Source organism: Prionailurus viverrinus, chromosome E2 (genome assembly GCF_022837055.1).
Source record: "Prionailurus viverrinus isolate Anna chromosome E2, UM_Priviv_1.0, whole genome shotgun sequence".
In the NCBI taxonomy this organism is placed as follows: Eukaryota; Metazoa; Chordata; class Mammalia; order Carnivora; family Felidae; genus Prionailurus; species Prionailurus viverrinus.
In genome coordinates this window covers 18,090,363-18,112,156 of record NC_062575.1, presented here as the reverse complement: position 1 = coordinate 18,112,156, position 21,794 = coordinate 18,090,363, and the positions used below count along the sequence as shown (strand labels likewise).

The window sequence follows — 21,794 nt, the reverse complement described above, 5'->3', positions numbered from 1 at the left end:
GGAAGAAATAAGCCCCAGTGCCTTCTGGAATTAATTGGCTTATCAAAGAATCTGCTTTACAACCCTTTGCTGATCAGGATGAATTATTACCAATTTATCTTTAGTGTAGATCACAGAATACTTTTTCGGGGGGAAAGGGGAGGGTGTTGGTATTTATTCAATTCACTGACGGAGAAAAAAGAGAACTCTTCCACTCTATAAATGTTTAGCCTGTGTGTAAAGGTCGTAGGTCTGGTGTTTAGAAATTATGCACAAGTTTACCAAAGAATCTTCACTGGGTTGGCCAAATTAAACAGCCTGCAGTTGTAGAGAAATAAACACAAGTTAACATTTAACCACAGCAATTCCCTGTTCTTGCTTCTCCATCTTTCTCAGTAGGAGGAGCTGAGAGGGTCAGCAGGCTGCTGGCTACTGTAGCGAGACACTGAGCTCCTCTGAGAACCCACCTGTCTATCACTTTGATCAGGTACATATTTGTCATTACAGAATAACTGAAATACAATATCGTATTAGTTTCAGGTATACAACATAGTGATTCGATATTTATATACATCACCAGTGGTCACCACAGTAAGTCTAGTTACCATCTGTCACCATATGAAGTTGTTACAATATTATTTTCTATATTCCCTATGCTGGAAGTTTGCACTTCTTAACCTCCTTCCCCTATTCCGTCCATTCCTACATCCTACAGCCCTCGGGCGACCATCAGTTTTTTCTCTGTATCTATGAATCTGTTTCTGGTTTGTTTTGTTTGTTTATTTGTATTGCTTCTTTGGATTCCACATAGAGGTGAAATCATACATATTTTGTCTTTCTCTGAGAAATTTCACTTAGCATAATACCTTCTGGGTCCACCAGTGTTGTTATAAATGGCAAGATTTCTTTCTTTTTGTGGCTGAGTAATATTCCTTTGCAGGTACATAGCACTTGTTATCTATTAATCTACCAATAAGCATTTATGTTGCTTCCAAATCTTGGCTATGGCATATAATGCTGCAATGAACTTAGGGGTACAGATGTCTTTGCAAATTAGTGTTTTCATTTTTTTTTTGGATAAATAACGAGAAACGTGATTGCTGGATTGTACAGTAGTTCTGTTTTTAATTTTTTGAGGAACCCCAGACTGTTTTCCATAGTGACTGCACTAATTTACATTCCCACCAACAGTGCATGAGGATTGCCTTTTCTCCATAGCCTCACCAACACTTGCTATTTCTTTTTGATAGTAGCCATTCTGACAGGAGTGAGGTAGATATCTTATTATCGTTTCGATTTCCATTTACCTGATGATTAGGGATGTTGAGCGTCTTTTGACGTGCCTGTACACACAGATATATTTTTAAGCATTGGAATCATTAACTTTTCCAGTTATTTCTTCAGGACCCAAGAGCAGTGCTCTTTTTACAAATAACCCTTTATAAATTATAAACTTTTTTTTTAGACATAGAGAACTCAAGTTGGGGAGAGGGGCAAAGGGAGAGAGAGAGAGAGAGAGAGAGAGAGAGAGAGAGAATCTTAAGCAGGCTCCACACTCAGCATGGAGCCCAATGTGGGGCTTGATCCCACGACCCTGGGATCATGACCTGAACCGAAATCAAGAGTTGGACACTCAACCGACTGAGCCACCCAGGTGCCCCAAAACTTTTTTCTTTTAACATTTGCCCAAAGCTATACCATTAATAAGTGGCTGAGGCAGGATTCAAACCTGTAACTATCTGACTCTAAGACCCTCACACTTGACCATGGCAATATATGAAATGAGAGGACTCACATCATCAACTTGTTACCCAGAAGCTGTGACTATCTGCAAGAGTCATTGTGTATAAGTATATAAAGTGAATGAAGGGACCTGGGTGGCTCAGTTGGTTAAGTGGCCAACTTCAGCTCGGATCATGATTTCATGGTTCATGAGTTTGAGTCCTGTGTGGGTTCGGTGCTGACAGCTTAGAGCCTGCTTTGGATTCTGTGTCTCCCTCTCTCTCTCTGCCCCTCCCCAGCTCGCAGTCTGTCTCTGTCTCTCTAAAAAATAAATAAATATTTTTAAAAAATAGGGGCGCCTGGGTGGCGCAGTCGGTTAAGCGTCCGACTTCAGCCAGGTCACGATCTCGCGGTCCGTGAGTTCGAGCCCCGCGTCAGGCTCTGGGCTGATGGCTCAGAGCCTGGAGCCTGTTTCCGATTCTGTGTCTCCCTCTCTCTCTGCCCCTGCCTCGTTCATGCTCTGTCTCTCTCTGTCCCAAAAGTAAATAAACGTTGAAAAAAAAATAAAATAAAGTGGGGCACCTGGGTGGCTCAGTTGGTTGGGTGTCCGACTTCAGCTCAGGTCATGATCTCACAGTTTATGGGTTTGAGCCTCACATCAAGCTCTGTGCTGACAGCTCAGAGCCTGGAGCCTGCTTCAGATTCTCTGTCTCCTTCTATCTCTGCCCCTCCCCCACTTATGCTCTGTCTCTCTCTGTCTCTCAAAAATAAATAAATGTAAAAGAAAATTAAAAAAATAAAGTGAATGGTTATGTTATAAAGCTTTGTCTAACTCACACATATTAAGTAGTATGTGCTAGTCTTTGTCAGGTATTGGGGTTAAGGGTGTAAAAAGATGAGTCAGACTTAATCATCACATTTAAGAAACTTCTAGTCTTTGGAGGAGTGAAGGGCCAATGAGTAAACAAACATAACGTGTGAAAAATAATAGGGAAACACAAATAAGGATAAAGAAATCAAGGCAGCATAGCAGGATGGCTAAATCTATGGACTCCAGGGTCCAGTTCTTAGTTGTGGGACTTCTTAAGCCTCAGTTTCCTCACTGGTAAAATGGCAATATTAATTGCCTCTAGTATAGATAATTGTTGTGAGGGTTAAATCATATAAAGCAATATTAAATTGCTTAGCCTAAGACCAAGTAGATGGAAAGACTTGTTAGAATGTTGTTACTAATATTGTTTGATAAAACTTAAGTGAAGTAAGTAAGAAACACACATCCTAGTGCATTTCTGAGATGTTGACGCTGGTTTCTCAAATTATTCTGAACCTCCCAGCTCCAAGTGACCCATTTCCTTGAGATTTATTCTTCTGTCTGACATGGTTATCTTTTGATCCTACTAAAATGTCTCCTGGAAAGAATGACATGGCAGGGCGCCTGGGTGGCTCAGTCGGTTAAGCGACCGACTTCGGCTCAGGCCACGATCTCAGGCTTTGTGAGTTCGAGCCCCACGTGGGCTCTGTGCGGACAGCTCAGAGCCTGGAGCCTGGTTCGGATTCTGTGTCTCCCTCTCTCTGACCCAACTCTGTTCATGCTCTGTGTCTCTCTGTCTCAAAAATAAATAAAACGTTAAAAAAAAGGGGGGGCCCCAGCCCCCATGCACCAGAAGCTTGGGCTTTTTCACAGGGAAGGAGACATGGGACCGGGAGCAGCCATTGTGACAGGCAAATCAGGACAAATCGACTTGGAGTTTTAGAAAATTTCTGAGTCCCACTGAGATTTGAATTAATTGAATTTCAATATATACTCTATTAATATTTTAATATAGCTATAATCATAGGTAGGGTTTCATGTGATTTTATCCTGCAATCAGTTCCCTTCCCAACCAGCTTCTTTATTGTTTTCTCCTAAACACTGACCCACCTCCTTCCTCCTCAGGCAAGGACGTTGGTCTGATATGCTACAGTGGCTGCCCGCTTCAGCCCTGAGTCTTGGCGTGAGACACGTGAGTTCTTTCATCTGAAGCCTCTGCCTTCTGACAGATGTACGTAAGCTAACACTTCTCTAAAACCAACTGAAAACTCACCTCCGTCTGGAAGCCTTCCCTGCTGAGTTCTTTACTTTGCACTGCCCTCTGTGTCACAGATATAACTGGGGCTGTTGAAATGTAACCAAGAAAGTGTTCTTAGTCTTTGTCACGTGTGGGTAAGTTCTGGTTCTTCCCATTGGGGGCAGCACGGACTTGTGGAGAGCAGGGACTCTGGAATCTGGCATGGATCTGGCACCACTCCTGAGTTCTCAGATTCATTCTGGCTGTCCTTTGTCACCTTGGGACTGCTGCTTTCTTCTTGTGGGTTGTCATCTTCCATCCTGGCTTCTCCAGGCAGCTGTCCCTTCGGTGCTTCCTTTAGTTAGAGTGGACAGAGGGCTCCTTTAACTTGAAAAGCACAATTAAGATCATCCTATGAGTCCCACCATTTACCATAGTGTCCTCATCGGTCAAATGGGGATAATTATAGGGCCTTCCTCACTGAATTCTTGTAGGAATGAAATGAGATCAGACATGTTTACTGGACTTGGCACATGGCGAGTTGTGGCAGATACTTTAGACTGGTTCTTTCAAAATCCATTCCAATTTCTTTCTAGCTTAGGAAGCTAAATACTTGGTACATTTCTCAAACTCCCTTGCAGCTCCGATTTTGTTTGTGATTTAGATGCCATTTGTGTGAGACAAATGTGAACTCTGTGGAGTTCTGTAGAGTGAGAGCTCTGAACTCTGTTGAAGGAGAGGCAGGTGTGAAGCATCCATTTTGCTGGTGCTGCTCATGGCAAAGGCAACATTATTCTGGAGCCAGCAGCTGATGGTGGCAGCTTAGCAGTTCTGAATCTTCTGGATGGTGGCCGAGGCTGCAGCTTGCTTGTCAACCCCGTTCTCCAGTATAATTTTGGAAGTCATTCCTGGATGTTTAGTCTAGAGCATATTTCTTTTCTTTTTCTTTTTTTTTTTACATTTATTCATTTTTCAGAGACAGAGAGAGACAGAGCACAAGTGTGTGTGTGTGGGGGGGGAGGCAGAGAGAGAGGGAGACACAGAATCTGAAGCAGGCTCCAGACTCCGAGCTGTCAGCACAGAGTCCGATGTGGGGCTCGAACTTACAAACCGTGAGATCATGACCTGAGCCGAAGTCAGATGCTTAACCGACTGAGCCACCTGGGAGCCCCTAGAGCATATTTCTTAACTTTCCTAATGATTCTGTGAACTCTCCATACCCTTCAATAAATCTCTTTGTGCTTAAATTGATAAGAGTGAAACGTGTTGTCTGCCACTAAGAAAACTGACCAATATATAAGTATTCAATTAATATTAGCTGTTACATTTTAGCTGTTATATTTTTTTTAGCTGTTATTCAATGAATATTAGCTGTTACATTTAGCTGTTATATATATATTTTTTAAATTTTTTAAATTTATTTTTGAGACAGAGAGAGACAGTGCATGAACGGGGGAGGGTCAGAGAGAGAGGGAGACACAGAATCGGAAGCAAGCTCCAGGCTCTGAGCCATCAGCCCAGAGCCCGACGCGGGGCTCGAACTCACGGACCGCGAGATCGTGACCTGAACTGAAGTCGGACGCTTAACCGACTGAGCCACCCAGGCGACACATTAGCTGTTATATTTTTTTATATTCAAATCCAAGTTTGTTAACATACAGTGTAATAATGATTTCAGGAATAGAATTTACTGATTTAATCACTTACCAGTGCTCATCCCAACAAGTGTCCTCCTTAATGCCCCTCACCCATTTAGCCAATCCCCCCCACCAACACCTCATCAGCAACCCTCAGTTTGTTCTCTGTATTTAAGAGTCTCTTATGGTTTCTCTCCCTCTCTCTTTTTATACTATTTTTCCTTCCCTTATGTTTATCTGTTTTGTATCTTAAATTCCACATATGAGTGAAATCATATGATATTTGTCTTTCTCTGACTTACTTTGCTTAGCATAATACACTCTAGTTTCATCTACATTGCTGCCAATGGCAAGATTTCATTCTCTTTGATCGCCGAGTGATATTCCATTATATGTTACTGTATATGTATGCCACATCTTCTTTATCCATTCATCCATGGATGGACATTTGGGCTCTTTCCATACTTTGGCTATTGTGGATAGTGCTGCTATAAACATTGGGGTGCATGTGTCCCTTCGAAACAGCACACCGGTATCCCTTGGATAAATACCTAGTAGTGCAATCGCTGGGTCATGGGGTAGTTCTATTTTTAACTTTTTGAGGCACCTCCATACTGTTTCCAGAGTGGCTGCCCCAGTTTGCATTCCCACCAGCAGGGCAAAAGAGATCCTTTTTCTCCACATCCTCACCAACATCTGTGGTTGCCTGAGTTGTAAATGTTAGCCATTCTGACAGGTGTGAGATGGTATCTTATTGTGGTTGTGATTTGTATTTCCCTGATGATGAGTGATGTTGAGCATGTTTTCATGTGTCTATTAGCCATCTGATGTCTTCTTTGGAAAAATGTCTATTCATGTCTTTAAAACTTAGTTGAAGGCTTGGTAATAAAGCAAGTGATTACATTTCATGAATGAACATTTTTTTAAAATTTACATCCAATTTAGTCAGAATATAGTGCAACAATGATTTCAGGAGTATATTCCTTAGTGCCCCTTACCCATTTAACCCATCCCTCCTCCCACAACCCCTCCCGTAACCCTCAGTTTGTTCTCCGTATTTATGAGTCTCTTCTGTTTTGTCCCCCTCCCTGTTTTTATATTATTTTTGCTTCCCTTCCCTTATGTTCATCTGTTTTGCATCTTAAAGTCCTCATATGAGTGAAGTCATATGATTTTTGTCTTTCTCTGACTGACTAATTTCATTTAGCATAATACCCTCTAGTTTCATCCACATAGTTGCAAATGGCAAGATTTCATTCTTTTTGATTGCCAAGTAATCTCCATTGTATTTATATACCACATCTTCTTTATCCATTCATCCATGGATGGACATTTGGGCTCTTTCCATACTTTGGCTGTTGTTGATAGTGCTGCTATAAACATTGGGTTGCATGTGCTCCTTTGAAATAGCACTCCTGTATCCCTTGGATAAATGCCTAGTAGTGCAATTGCTGGGTCATAGGGTAGTTCTATTTTTAGTTTTTGGAGGAACCTCCACACTGTTTTCCAGAGTGGCTGCACCAGCTTGCATTCCCACCAACAATGCAAAAGAGATCCTCTTTCTCTGCATCCTCGCCAACATCTGTGGTTGCCTGAGTTGTTCATGTTAACCATTCTGATAGGTGTGAGGTGGTATCTCATTGTGGTTTTGCTTTGTATTTCCCTGATGATGAGAGATGTTGAGCATTTTTTAATGTGTCGGTTGGCCATCTGGATGTCTTCTTTGGAGAAGTGTCTATTCATGTCTTTTGCCCCTTTCTTCACTAGATTATTTGTTTTTTGGGTGTTGAGTTTGATAGGTTCTTTATAGATTTTGGATACTGACCCTTTATCTGATATGTCATTTGCAAATATCTTCTCCCATTCTGTCGGTTACCTTTTAATTTTGCTGATTGTTTCTTTGCTGTGCAGAAGTTTTTTATTTTGATGAGGTCCCAATAGTTCATTTTTGCATGAATGAACATTTAAAACTAGCTACTAGGTAAGACCACATACAATTATTTCTAGAGTAGCACTGTGCCATAGAGCTTTCTTTAATGAGGGAAATATTCTATACTTACATCCAATATGGTAACCACTAGTTATATGTGGCTATTGAGTGCTTGAAATGTGGCTAGCATGACTGAGGAACTTAACTTTTGATTTCATTTCAATTCACTTAAATTTAAGATTAAATAACCATGTGTGGTTGGTGGCTACCATGTTGGACAACACAGAACTTAAGAGTCTCAGCCTGACTCTTTCACAAGGGTCTTTTACAGCCCTCTCTTTCTCTAGCCAAGAAACTTCTTCAGTCAGTTCTTCCTCAATCCCCAGTCTCCAGCCACATCGTAATAATCTACAGAGGTGCAACATGCCCACAACAATGACAACTTTTATATGGTGAGTTTAGGGTCTCATTGTCCCCAGACTCTATTCTAGAAATGCATATTGGCTTTTTATTTACGCAGTGAAATTTTCTGCTAAAATGCAATCTATTTTGAAAGGCAAATCTCATCCTTCACTTAAAAAACGAAAACTATTTCTTGTATTTTTAAAAATATGTATTTCCCATCATGTCAGGGGGTTGAGTGTCCAAACATTGGAGTCCTAAATCAGTTAGACAAGTGATTCTCACACTTTGCTGCATATTAAAATCACTATGATAAAGTAATTATTTGCCAGCCATACTTGAGGCCAATTAAATTAGCATTATGGAAAATGATTAAAGAGAACCAAAACTTTATCTGCAACACTCTTTTTTTTTAAAAAAGAAGAAAGTACTACTTATTTTATTAAAAATAATTTAATGTTTATTCATTAAAGAGAGAGAGAGGGAGAGAGAGAATATGAGTAGGGAAGGGGCATAGAAAGAGGGAGACACAGAATCCCAAGCAGGTTCCAGGCTCTGAGCTGTCAGCACAGAGCCCGACGTGGGGCTCAAACTCACGAACTACAAGTTTATGATCTGAGCTGAAGTCAGACGTTTAATCGACTGAGCCATCCAGGCGCCCCAGAATGTATTCCTGTATTAACTAGTAATTAAAAGTTAATAAAAATATAAGAAAAATAATGGTAGGATTTTGAAAGAGGTAATTTATTGTGAGATAAGATAAATAATTACAAACTTGATATTCAAAGCAAAACTTTTTTTTTTTAAATCATTTTGGTTAACTAAAAACCACAAGGAGCCACAAAGCCACCTTCCAACAACTCTGTGAAGCTTCTGCAATACAAACATGCACAAAGAATGTATATCTCAGTGAAGCTCCTTTTCCAAATTGCCATTTTTTACATGTTATATGAATAAACTGAAATAATAACCAGAAACATTTTATAGACTTTCCTTCCCACACAACCAAACAAATGGATGTCCCAAGGGAAGCTGGGAAAAAAGACAATGATGTCCATGTTCAGTGTCAGATGGTTTCTTTATTGTGCTTCCCGTCTCCCCCACAGATGTTCCCTGTGAATGAACTTGGCTCTATGCGATTCATACCAGAGTGGGATGGTCCCAAAAAGTTTGAAGAGAGGAACTCATACTTCCTGAAATGATTCTCTTTTGACATTAATTCAAATTTAGGAAGGAGCTGCCTAAGGCTTTTATAAATACCCATGAAGCATATGTGACTGAAGACTGATTTTGTTTCCTTCTGTCCTCTCGGTGCCTCTTTTATCTTACCAGAGTGATGCCATGACTTGGTTCATGACTGCAGTGAGTGACAGCTGGGGGCCAGCCCTTTCCTCCTGCCGTGATTAAAAAGCCGTAAGGCATTTCCCACCACTTGAGGGCCCAGGTGCTGGGCAATGCTGCCAAACACTTCTTCCAACTTGATCAAAATATTGTAATTATATTCATTAATTCTGGATTAGATAACCCTTTCAATAATTTAAAGTCAGAAGATACACAGAACATTAAATGACATTTGTTCTGTCTTCATCCTGCAGCTTCCTAGCTCCCTTCCTCTGTCGTACCAGTTTCTGGCGTGTCTTTTCTGAGATAGATACTTTGTGCAGAATTAAAAGAACACATTTGTGGGGCACTTGGCTGGCTCAGTGGGTGGAGCTTGTGGCTCTTGATCTTGGAGTGATGAGTTGGGCCCCAGATTGAGTGTAGAGATTACTTAAAAATAAAATCTTAAAAAAAATAAGAAAAATACGGGGGTGCTTGAGTGGCTCAGGTGGTTAAGCGTCCTACTTCGGCTCAGGTCATGATCTCACAGCTCATGAGTTCAAGTCCTGTGTCGGGCTCTGTGCTGACAGCTCAGAGCCTGGAGCCTACATCAGGTTCTGACTCCGTCTCTCTCATCCCCTCCCCTGTTTGCGCTCTGTCTCTCTCTCTTTCTCAAATATAAATAAACATTAAAAATAAATAAATAAATAAATAAATAAATAAAATAAAAGAACACATTTAAGTTTTCTTCCCCCCCTTTCGTTCTTTCATTTTACATTAATGATAACACACTATACAAATACATTTTTCATTTGTTTATTTTTTTCTACCACCCCTGCCACTAGAAAGCAAGTTCCATGAGAGAAGGGATTTTATTCTTTTTTTTTTTAAGATTTTAATTTTTTTAAGTAAGCTCTACACCCAATGTAGGACTTGAACTCACAACCCTGAGATCAAGAGTTGCATGTTCTACTGACAGAGCCAGCCAGGCACCCTGGGATTTTATTCTGTATAATGTTGTATCTTCGGCATGTAGCATGGTGTCTGGAACATTGCAGTCTCTCCCTAAAAATCTGTTTAGTAAGCGAATGAGTACACATGCTCTTCTGCACCTGGCTATTTTCATTTTGGAGAGCATCTCGTTTCAGGACCTGAGGAAACTCCTCATTTTTTTCTCATGACCATTTAGTGTTCCATTGTCTGGATTACTTACTATTTACTTAATCAGATCCCTACGGATGTTTATAAGTTTGTTTCTAATCCTTGACAATGAAAAATAATCCTTTCATTCATACTCATCCACAAATATCATGTGACACATGTGTGAGGATATCTATCTGTAAGAGAAACTCCTAAATCCAGAATGGCTGGATCAAAGGGTGAGGTACATTTGCCAACCTTTTTTTTTTTTTTTTAATATTTATTTATTTTTGAGAAAGAGAGAGAGCACGAATGGGGGAGAAACAGAAAGAGAGAGAAACACAAAATCTGAACTAGACTCCAGGCTCTGAGCTGTCAGCATAGAGCCCAACGTGGGGCTCGAACCCGTGAACCGCGAGATCATGACCTGAGCCGAAGTTGGACGTTTAACCATGTGAGCAACCCAGGCTCCCTGTTGCCAACCTTTTTAAAATAAAAAGTGCCTTGCCACGTCTCAATGGCATTACTGTGGTCTATGACAGGTGACTTGAACCCATGCTAGGGAAATCTATCATTAATGAAGTTGTTCTGGTTAGGCTTGACCTTATCACCACATATTCCTGTAAATCCAACAGAAAAACACCATACAGATTGGAACTGTTGGAACAATCCAGATGATGTATTGTAGAAAGAAGTGCACACAAAAAAACACATACTGTATGATCCCATTTATATGCTGCTAAATCAAGGACAAACAAGTTAAATTTGTGGTGATAGAAATCAGAATAGCAGCTGCCCGAGGTTGGGGCATTGACTAGACAGGGGTACTAGGGAACTTTCTGAAGACTTGGAAAAGTTTGAATCTGGATTTGGGTGGCAGCGTTTGCAGTTGTCAAAACTCACTGATCTATACACTAAAATATTAGCATTTAATTTTAGGTAAAATATACCTCAATTTTAAAAAGTTCAAAGAACTGGGCTCTTGGAGCATAATGTGTTACTCTCTGTAGATTCTAGTCACATTGGCTTTTTAAAATTCCCAAAACACACTGCTTTTTCCTACCCAACAGCTTGCATATATGCTGTTCCTACTGCCTGGAACACTTTTTCTTCCCTTTTACTAATACACAACCACCCCCATTCTGTCTGTCTCTCTGTCTCTCTCTCTCTCTCTCTTTCTCTCTCTGTCACATACACACACACACACACACACACACACACACACACACCTATCTCTTTATAATTCACTGTGCATCAAAATGCATAAAGCATAGATAATATCTGGAATGATTCCATACTGATAGAACCTATTTTAATTACTTTGCAAATCTCAGGTAAAAGAAATTGCACATTTCTCGGTTTTTGGGAGACTCAAAATGAAACTCGATCTCTACCTTTCTAGGTGAAGGTAGTTGATACAATACCAATCATTTCTGGCCACATAGCCCACTTGGCCTCCTGAGATTAGAGAAGTATCATGGACTTAGAACATTCAGAAAAATTGGAGAAGGCTTTTAGTCCATGTGATGGTCAATGAGATGCTCATTGGTCTGTGTGGTTTACTCAAATTTGGAAGGCTTAGACTCAGAATCAGCTCAATCATTAGGACCCTTTTGCAGGATCCCAAGACCTAGCAGATGCTGAGGGCTCAGTCTTCCTAAGGCCACAGGCACCAACCCCTGTCCATTCCTGCTGCCTTCCAGGCTCCATGTGTCATTGGGATGCAGTTCCTGTGACTCTGGAACTTGCCCTCCCTTCATTCTCCCAGTGGATTTGCACTTGAAAGAAAGAGAGAGAAAGAGAGAGAGAGAGAGAGAGAGAGAGAGGAAGGAAGGAAGGAAGGAAGGAAGGAAGAAAAGTCCTGTGGAGGAGGACAGGTAGAGGGGGCTGGAGGAGATTTGAGGAGACCTGTTGAAGCTGGTAAGTCTCCAGGTTGGACTCAGCCTCAGCTCCCGTTAAATAGGAAATGGGAAAACTGGGAAAGGAGAAGAAATTTTTTCCCCCCAAGCTTCTAAGAGGTTTGCAAACAATTGGAGTAATTAAAAGTTCTCAGAAGTAGCCGATGGTGCCCTTTTCACCGAGGGAATGTGGGCCAAGCATGATATATTAAAAGAGAGGGAGCTGCTCTATTGAAGTTAAAAATAATCTTCTGTCACATGGCTAATTTGTTGGAATGCAGCAATTAAAGGGCTGTGGGCAGAGGGAGAGCTGGAAGCAGCTGGGGAGCTCACAGGCAGAGTGCACGCCCTGGGGACTATGTTTGCAGAGAGAGAAAACAGTGTCACAGCTGACTTAGGGCACCTTATCAGAAAACCCAGAAAAGGGGCAGGAAGAAGGAAAAGTGGGGTCAAGTTCAGAGCTATGACCTTTGGGCTTATCAGACAGTGAAGGGATGGGTCAGGACGCGTCACCTGTGCTCCCAGGATGCTGATTCATTCAGCAAGGATGAAGGCTTTTCAGCTCCCCCTGCACTTTGGAAATGCATGCCTTTGAATTTGTTTCAAAGGAATACATAACCCGAAGGAGCCCTTTGATCCTAAATCCATGGGAAAGCCAATCTATATGGTCTTGAGGGGAAAAGCTCATGCCAGCGGTACAAATCCTAATTTGGGGAGTTGGAGATTTTTTTTACATTCTTGAGATTTGGGGAAAGAATTTTGAAATTTTGCAGTTGAAAGAGATTTTTTTTTTTAAGTTATATAATACAGTACGAATTTTTCAGGTGAAGCTGGGCATGAGTCGCCAGTGTCTTCCTCTTCCTCCCAGAATCTCCTGCATTCCAACACACCCACACTGCCTGTTTTCTCTCCAGCTGTGTGCCCTCTGGCTGGTGCTTTCGGTGGGGTTTGGGGTTTTCGAGGCGCTGCGAGGCGGAAATGGAGCCAACATGAAGAAGGAAGTACTGCCTCCCCAAATGCAGTAATCTGATGTATCTGAATCTCTTACCTCACTTGATCAATTTTCAAATGTATAAGGGGTACCGCTAACAGGGCTCTGAATGGCCAGTGGAGGCCTGGGCTTCAGAGTCTGCCCACCCCTGGAAAGTGGAGGCCAAGTTCTATTATGTGGGCACATATGTTGCAAGGTACAGAAACCTACCTCACACACTAGCTTGAGGGGAAAGAAAAAAAAAAGGAAATTATGTGGTTCATTTATGTTTAGGTTTTCTTTGTGACTAGATTCAAGGGTTTAACACTGTCCTGAGGGCACCTTTCCACTTTGTTGGCCTCTATTCCTTTTTTTTTTTTTTTTTAAGATTTTTCATTTTTAAGTAATCTCTATACACCCACCCTGGGGCTAGAACTCACAACTGGGAGATCAAGAGTCCCATGCTTTTCAGACTGAGCCAGCCAGGCACCCCTTGTTGGCCTCCACTCTTGAGACTCCACTAGTCAGACAAAATAGCGATGGACAGCCCCAGGCTTTACTTTTCTCCACTTTAATATTCCTTTAATAACAAGGGGTCTTCCCCAACGTGCACCACCCCCCCGCCCCACCCCGTGCCACAGGGACATGAGCTTCTCTGATTGAATAGATTGGATCACATGTCCCACCTGTAAGCAAGGGGAGGTGGAACATACTGATTGACAGCTTGCATAGCTTCACATATACTAGAAGAGGAACAGTTCTTCTGAGGAAAATGGGGGTTCTAGAAGAAAGGGAAAGACAGGCAGATATAAACCATTACCAGCAAAGTCCAGGACATATGTGCACTTTTCTGAGGTGGTGGTTTATAGCTTGCTTCATATCCTCAAAGTGTTCTATAATCCAAGAAATAGTAAGAACTTTGGGAGAGGAGAATGCTTTCTTCCCACTCCACGTATTTCTTTCCTGTAGAGGGTCATCAGCACTCATGTCCAGGCCCCTCTTTTTGCCTCTCTCCTTCTGCACTTAGGGAAGGAGGAACACTAGGAGAAACCAGGCATGAGTCACCAGTGTATTCCTCTTCCTAGTGTCTTGGGACTATGATCCTGGGAGGGAGCACAAGTTCTTGTCTCACTCCTCACAGGGAGGGTGCCTTGTTCACTGCTGCCCGGGATTGGTAGGAAAGTCTGTTTCATTAGGGTACAAGGAATCCTACTGAGCCACATTCTCCAACCGAGCATCTAGCCATATTAGCAGATAATCCATCTCCTGACTACCTAGACCCCTAATTGACCAGAGCCTCCGTCGGTAGGAGGCATGTTGTCTTTTGAGGTCCCTTCTCGAAAGTCAGGAAGAACCACCAATTTAGAACATCAGAGAACCACAGATTCATCTTCTCGCTCTCTCTTTCCTAGACGCGTCCCCCATGGAGGAGCTGCTTGCCTTGGGAATCCACAGGGATGGTGGGGCGCTAGGAGCAGGCTCAGAGATGTACAACAGATTTACGACAACAGGTGAGAGGAACTGCGATTATTGCACATGGAGGGGGAAGAGAATGAAGGAGGGGTGACTTACTAGTGGCCTTCACCAGAGCCGTGCTGAGCGTGAGGCATCACTGGTATTTTTCCACAGCCTCGCCCTGACCCGGATTGCAGTCCCACTCGTGCCCTTCTATGCCCACCTCTTGGAAAATAAATTGCTCCGCTTCCACAGAGAGGTGCAGGAGGTCAGGGCGCACAAACCAACTTAAATAAAAGCACATTTTATTATTACTTCTTTTTAATCACAAAAGTAATGCACAATCTGTGAAAAGAACTAAAAAGATTCAGACGAGGACAAACGTGAAAATGAAAATAGACTCCAAGCCCTCAACCCTGATATAGCTATTGTTAGCCTTTTGGTCGATTATTGTCCAGCCTTGTTTTTTTTTTTTTTTTACATATTTTAGAATTTATTCTTTATTTACAAAAACATAAAAATACTTCAAATAAAACAGCAGTGTGGAGTGTAAAAGATGAATATAGTATACTCTGCTATTTCTCTTGGTATTATGCTCTATGAAATTGAATATTTTGAATTGAATACTATGAAATTGAATATTTTTAGTTGTTATCGCTGTCTTTTCTCTTTTCTGGCCTTAGGAATGGTTGACATTAAAGGCACTCGTTTGAGAGGAAAGTACTGATACTGTGACACCCAGTTTAGAGATGAGGGACTCCCTAACTCCTGCTAGATTCCCTGGGGACTGGAACACTTTTCTAATAGAATAGGCAGCTTTGTTAAGAAGAGGAGGTAAAAGCAGTGGCTTCCAGAGCCAGGGTTCTTGGGGCACCGGGGTGACTCAGTCGGTTAAACATCCTACTCTTGATTTCAGCTCAGGTCATGCTCTCACGGTTTGTGAGATTGAGCCCTACATGGGGCCCCACGCTGACAGCATGGAGCCTGCTTGGGATTCTCTCTCTCTCCTTCTCTCTCTGTCCCTTCTGAGCACGCTCTCTCTTTCTCTCTAGGAAAAAAAAAAAAAAAAAAAAGCCAGGATTCTTGGCCTTCCTTCTCTATTAGAAATATACACTGCTTCTACCCTTAGCCACTTTGGCCTCCCTAGCACTAAGATTTTGATTCTGGGAACATATAACTGCAAATGAACAAAGAGTCAAGGGAAAGTTCTTTATCAGCAAGAGAATTATTTTATTCAATTTGTTTCCTTACATGAATTGGGACAATAAAAGGAAAGAATGAGAAGAAATAAAAGGCCAGTTACTCAGGCCACTTTTAATGAATCACCCCCCAGTGTCATTACCCATCCCCAGTCAGGAAAAGCTTGAGTTTTTCCATGCCAAGAAAAACAGAGGGCAGGAAGAAACAAATTACGACCTTGTTTGTGTTTTGTGTCTTAACTATTTGATTTATAGGCCTTGATCCAGTGATTATGGATGAAAGAAAATATCCCAGTGTCCCAAACCTAACCTGAACTTAACCATGGGTGGGTCTCACGTCCACGGCTCAAAGTTAGCATGAAGTTAAAATGCTTTAAGAATAAAGTTCCAGGGTTAGGGGCTGCCTGTAGGCATTCTTAATCCAGTGGCAAGGCCAAATTCCTTTCCCACACTCAAGTTTCAGAAAACTCTATTTAGAAACTTAACCCCTTCTCCCTCATTCCAGAAGCTGGGCATTTATCTATTCAACAGATAGTTATTAAGCACCTACTATGTGCCAAAATAATGGGACAACCATGGTGTGCAAACAGATCAATCAACATATAAATCAGAAAAATATTATGTGTAGCCATGAGTTCTATGGAGAGAAAGAAAACAGGATGGATAGCCACTTATGATGAGGCAGCTCACATAAGCTTCACCAAGGGGGTGACATTTAACTTGAAATTAGAGAGATATAATCTGAATGTGAAATCAGAGTGGGAGACCATTCCAGGTAGAGGGAATATCCCCTAAGGTAGACTCATGCTTGGCATGTAGGAAATAAAATACCTCATCTCAAAAGAAATTCTTGGCTATTAGGATTATTTTTCAGGAGTTGATCTAGATAGAAAGTTGATAAATTCCTTTCTGAATCTTAACTATATAGATGTTCAACCTCACACATAAGAAGAGTAACACAAATCAAAACTATAGTGTGATATCATTTATTAAAATGCCAGATTTGTGGGGCACCTGGGTGGCTCAGTTAGTTAAGCATTTGACTCTTGGTTTCAGCTTAGGTCATGATCCCACCATTCATGAGATCGAGCCCCAAGTCAGGCTCTGTGTATGGGATTCTCTCTCTCCCTCTCCCTCTGCCCTTTCCCCACTCATGTTTACTCTCTCTCTCTCTCTCTCTCTCTCTCTCTCTCTCTCTCTCAAAATAAATAAATAAACTTAAAATTTTTATTTTTTCAAGTTAAATGTCAGGTTGGTAAAATTCAAACACTTTGATAACATACTCTATCTGTGGGTGTGTGAGGAAGCAGTCATTTACATCATTGCCAGTGAAAATATAAACTGGTGCAAATTGCTAACCCTACAAATGTGTATGCTTTTGACCTAGAAGTCCCATTTCTTCTTCTACATGTATATAATGATGTAAGATCTAGGTTATTAATTACAGCATTGTTTGTAATTTCAAAAGACTGGAAATCTAAATCTCCATCAGTAGGAGACCAGTTAAATTATGAAACATTCATATCAAACAATGAATATTAACTATGGAAAACTATCCAGCTTGTAAAAACAAATGAGGAAGCTATCTATGTATTAGTATGTAAAGATTTCTAAGATGTCATTAAGTCAAACAAACAAACAAAAAAACCAAGATACAGAACTGTATGTTTTTTTGCTACTCTTTCTATAAAAGTTAGTAAGCTAAGTGTAAATATTTATATTTACGAGCATTTTCATGGAGAAACTCAGGATGGTTACACACAAAAATTATTAAATAATAATCTGGGGTGGGTGGATGGAAAATGGGGAGAAAAGGTGGGCAGGAGACTTTTTATTGAGATGTTTACTTTTTTTTTTTTTAAGTTCTGAACTATGTGAACGTATTAGGGACTTAAAAAATTAAATTAAAAAATTGCCCCTTCTACTGTCCCTTATCTTAATTTTTTAATTTACCATTTAGGGGCTCCTGGCTGGCTTAGTTGGAATAGCATGTGACTCTTGATCTAGGGATTGTGAGTTCGGGCCTCATGTTGGGTGTAGAGATTACTCACAGAAATAAATAAATAGATCTTTTTTTTTTTTTTAATATTTTTTAACGTTTATTTATTTTTGAGACAGAGAGAGACAGAGCATGAACAGAGGAGGAGCAGAGAGAGGGAGACACAGAATCTGAAACAGGCTCCAGGCTCTGAGCTGTCAGCCTAGAGCCCGACGCGGGGCTCGAACCCACGGACCGTGAGATCATGACCTGAGCCGAAGTTGGACGCTTAACCGACCAAGCCACCCAGGCACCCCAATAAATAGATCTTAAAAAAAATTATCAGTTAATCCATAGCCATTGTTTACTTCTCCAGCCTCACCCATGAGAAAGTTTCTACTTAAATACATGTGGATGATGGTTAATACAAAGTATATTAGTGCACATAAATAATATCTTAATAAAGAGGATCTTAAAAATATATTAGCAGTTAATCTAATCACAAAGTAACTTTATGTGCCTTGCTACTCATCCTCAACAGACTGGATAAAGGCCATTGACCAAAGACAATTGGAGAATTCCTAGGGCAAAACCATCCTAAAGGAAATTGTGTTTATGGAAACATGATGATTTTTTTTTAATGTTTATTTATTTTTGAGAGAGAGAGAGACAGACAGAATGAGGGGCAGAGAGGGGCAGAGAGAGAGGGAGACATAGACTCCAAAGCAGGCACCAGGCTCTGAGCTGTCAGCACAGAGCCTGACATGGGGCTCGAACTCACAAACCGTAAGATCATGTGTCAAGATGAAGGCAGACGCTTAACCCACTGAGCCACCCAGGCTCCCCGATTGTCTTTTTTTTTTTTTTTTATTTCTTATGTTTAAATCTTTGATCGGGCTAGAGTTTCTCCTGCCAAATGGAAATGTAGCCAAATTATTATTTTCCAGAATTTTTTTTCTGGAAAAATTCCTGGAAAAACATTATTTAATTATTACTTTGTTTCAGCACTGTAAAAGCCCCCCCCGCCTTTTCCTCAGTGATTTAAGATAACATTTTTACCTCATCTTCTTTTTTTTTTTTAATTTTTTTAACATTTATTCATTTTTGAGAGACAGAGAGACAGCGCATGAATGGGGGAAGGGGAGAGAGAGGGGGACACAGAATCTGAAGCAGGATCCAGGCTCTGAGCTATCAGCATAGAGCCCCATGTGGGCCTCGAACTCATAAACCGTGAGATCATGAGCTGAGCCGAAGTCAGACATTTAACTGACTGAGACACCCAGGCGCCCCTTTACCTCATCTTCTATTCTTTTTTTTTTTAATTTTTTTTTAACGTTTATTTATTTTTGAGACAGAGAGAGACAGAGCATGAACAGGGGAGGGGCAGAGAGAGAGGGAGACACAGAATCTGAAACAGGCTCCAGGCTCTGAGCTGTCAGCACAGAGCCCGACGCGGGGCTCGAACTCACGGACCGTGAGATCATGACCTGAGCCGAAGTCGGCCGCTTAACTGACTGAACCACCCAGGCGCCCCTTCTATTCTTTTTTTAAAGTAATCCCTAGTCCCATCATGGGGTTTGAACTCATGAATCTGAGATCAAGAATCACATGTCTAAAAATGAACCAGCTGGACACTGCCCCTACAATACGTTGATTGTATTTTAAGACTCTGTTTTGTTTTATTGGTCTATTGATCACACACACTATTGGTAAGATTTTATAAAAGCGCACATCCTCACACATTGTGGGTAGGTGTGTAAATCAATACATCCCATATGAAGGGTAATTTGCTTATATTTATATACACATTATTATAAATAGACACACACATCTACTTATACACACATTTTTTTCTTTTTGAAACATGTGAATGCATTTATTACATGTTAAGAATAAATTAACATATACCAGCAGGAAAAAAAAAAAGTTGGTGTTCTGAGGCTAGGAAAATCAACCCAGGGTAGAAAAGCGTCCCTGTTAATGGCTATTTACACAGGGATTGTTTCTTTCGTTTCTAGAAATGAGACTGGGCTGGGCTGTTGGGGGTTGGGCCCCAATGGCATAAGACTGAGTAGGATGGTCCTGGGTAAGCTCCAGGAGGGTCCACCCAACAGGCCAGGGAGGTCTGGCTGAACTGAGGGTTGGAACAACTCTAGGATGCTTGCAAGCAAACCCTCCCCAAAACCATACCCTGGAGGATATGGGCTTCTAACTTTGCATCAACTTCCTGAAGCTTCCCTGACACTGGATGACCCAGGCTTGACCCTAGGAAGGGAAGAAGAGTGTTGGACTATGATGGCTTTAAGAGTTTGTCTTCCCTCTGGCAGGGAAACATAATACATCAAGAAGGGCAAGAACAAATTTGAGGGCCACCTCATCGTATTCCATGCCTGGAACAGGAAAGGGGACCCCTGCAGCCCCTGCAAGAAGGAATGAGAACACAGGAGGTATATTTGATGTCTGCAAAAAATGAGACAGAATCCTTGTTTCTTGCTCTATTCACATGGAGCACGCACAGTGTTTTCCTTGAGAATTTCCTGTTCCAATTCCACTATTTATACAAAAACAGTAGAATGAGCTTGCAAGGTAAATAAGGACTTCCCTGGAGCAGTACTCACACACTGATCCTACTGTTGTCTGTGATAAATTTTGGATCATGCCCCTGAAGAGCAGGGAGAAGATTTTCTAGTACATGACACAGCAAAAGTAAAATGTTAATGCTCAAAATGTTTTATGTGGTGGGGTGCCTGGATGGCTCAGTTAGTTAAGCATTCACCTCTTGATCCCAGCTCAGGCCTTGATCTCAGAGTTGTGAATTCAAGCCCTGCGTTGGGCTCCACTCTGGGCATGAGGCCTACTTAAAATAATAATAATAATAGTAATAATAAAAATATTTTTTAAATGTTTTATTTTATATTTGAGACAGAGCACAAGCAGAGAAGGGGCAGAGAGACGGAGACAGAATCTGAAGCAGGCTTCAGGCTTTGAGGTGTCAGTACAGAGCTGATGCGGGACTCCAACTCATGAGTAGTGAGATCATGACCTGAGCTGAAGTCGGATGCTTAACCAACTGAGCCACCCAGGAACCCCGATAATAATAAATAAAAATGTTTCATATGTGCCACCTTTCTCTTAGTAAGTTTCTTTAGAAGGTGGGTCTTATTTATAGCATCTAGAAACAATAACACCAAAATAGCCAGCATTTACTGAGGACTCTCTGTGGCAGGCACTGTGTTGAGTCTTTGTTTAATACTCATCTTGACACAGTACTTAGCTGTAGTAACTCAGTAAGTATCAAAAAGTTTGGAGAAAACTGTCAAGGGCATTCAAGAATAGAAAATTACAGCCAATATTCCTCATGAATATAGAGGGAAAGATTTTTTTTTTATGTTTATTTATTTTGAGAGAGAGGGAGAGAGAGAGAGAGAGAGAGAGAGAGAAAGAGAGAGAGAGAGAGAGAGAGAGAGAGAGAGAGAGAGAGAGAGAGAAAATCCCAAGCAGACTCCACACTCAGCGCCCATGAAGCCCAACATGGGGCTGAATCCCACGACTATGAGACATGACCTTAGCCAAAATCGAGAGTCGGATGCTTAACTGACTGAGCCACCCAGGCACTCCAGATGCAAAGATCTTTAAAAAATACTAGTGAATTAAATCCGGCAATATATAGAAAAGGCTAACGTCATAACCAAGTGGAGTTCATCCCAGGAATACAAAGATGGTTTTTTAACATTTTTTTAAATGCTTATTTATTTTTGAAAGACACAGAGAGAGAGGCAGAGAGTGAGCAGGGGAGGGGCAAAGAGAGAGGGAGACACAGAATCTGAAGGTGGCTCCAGGCTCTGAGCTGTCAGCACAGAGCCTGACGTGGGGCTCCAACTCATGAACCGTGAGATCATGAGCTGAGCCGAAGTCGAATGCTTAACCGACTGAGCCACCTAGGTGCCGCAAAGATGGTTAAATTTTTGAAAACCATTCAAAGTAATTCACCATATTAACACAATAAAGGAGGAAAAATCATATGATCATCCCAAAAGATGCAAAATATATGTATTTGACAGGATTCAATATCCTTTTATGATAAAAAAAAATAGGAAACTAGGAATCTAGGGGAAT

General features: G+C 41.2%; 1 protein-coding gene across 2 annotated transcripts in view; it reads left to right on the top strand.

Moving 5' to 3' along the window:
• The window catches only part of NIP7 (nucleolar pre-rRNA processing protein NIP7), a 73,634-nt gene that overhangs the window by 48,020 nt on the left and 3,820 nt on the right, over positions 1–21,794 (top strand). Inside the window, exons 5-6 of one of the 2 annotated variants that reach the window (XR_007147387.1) lie at positions 3,638–3,743; positions 14,459–14,556. Coding sequence is in view for 1 of the 2 variants with exons in the window: in XM_047835938.1 (XP_047691894.1) it covers positions 14,459–14,518 (60 nt within the window). In the remaining variant the exon portion in view is untranslated. Of the gene's footprint in view, positions 1–3,637; positions 3,744–14,458; positions 14,558–21,794 lie in introns of those variants that run through there. The other variant, XM_047835938.1, reaches the window with a different exon arrangement.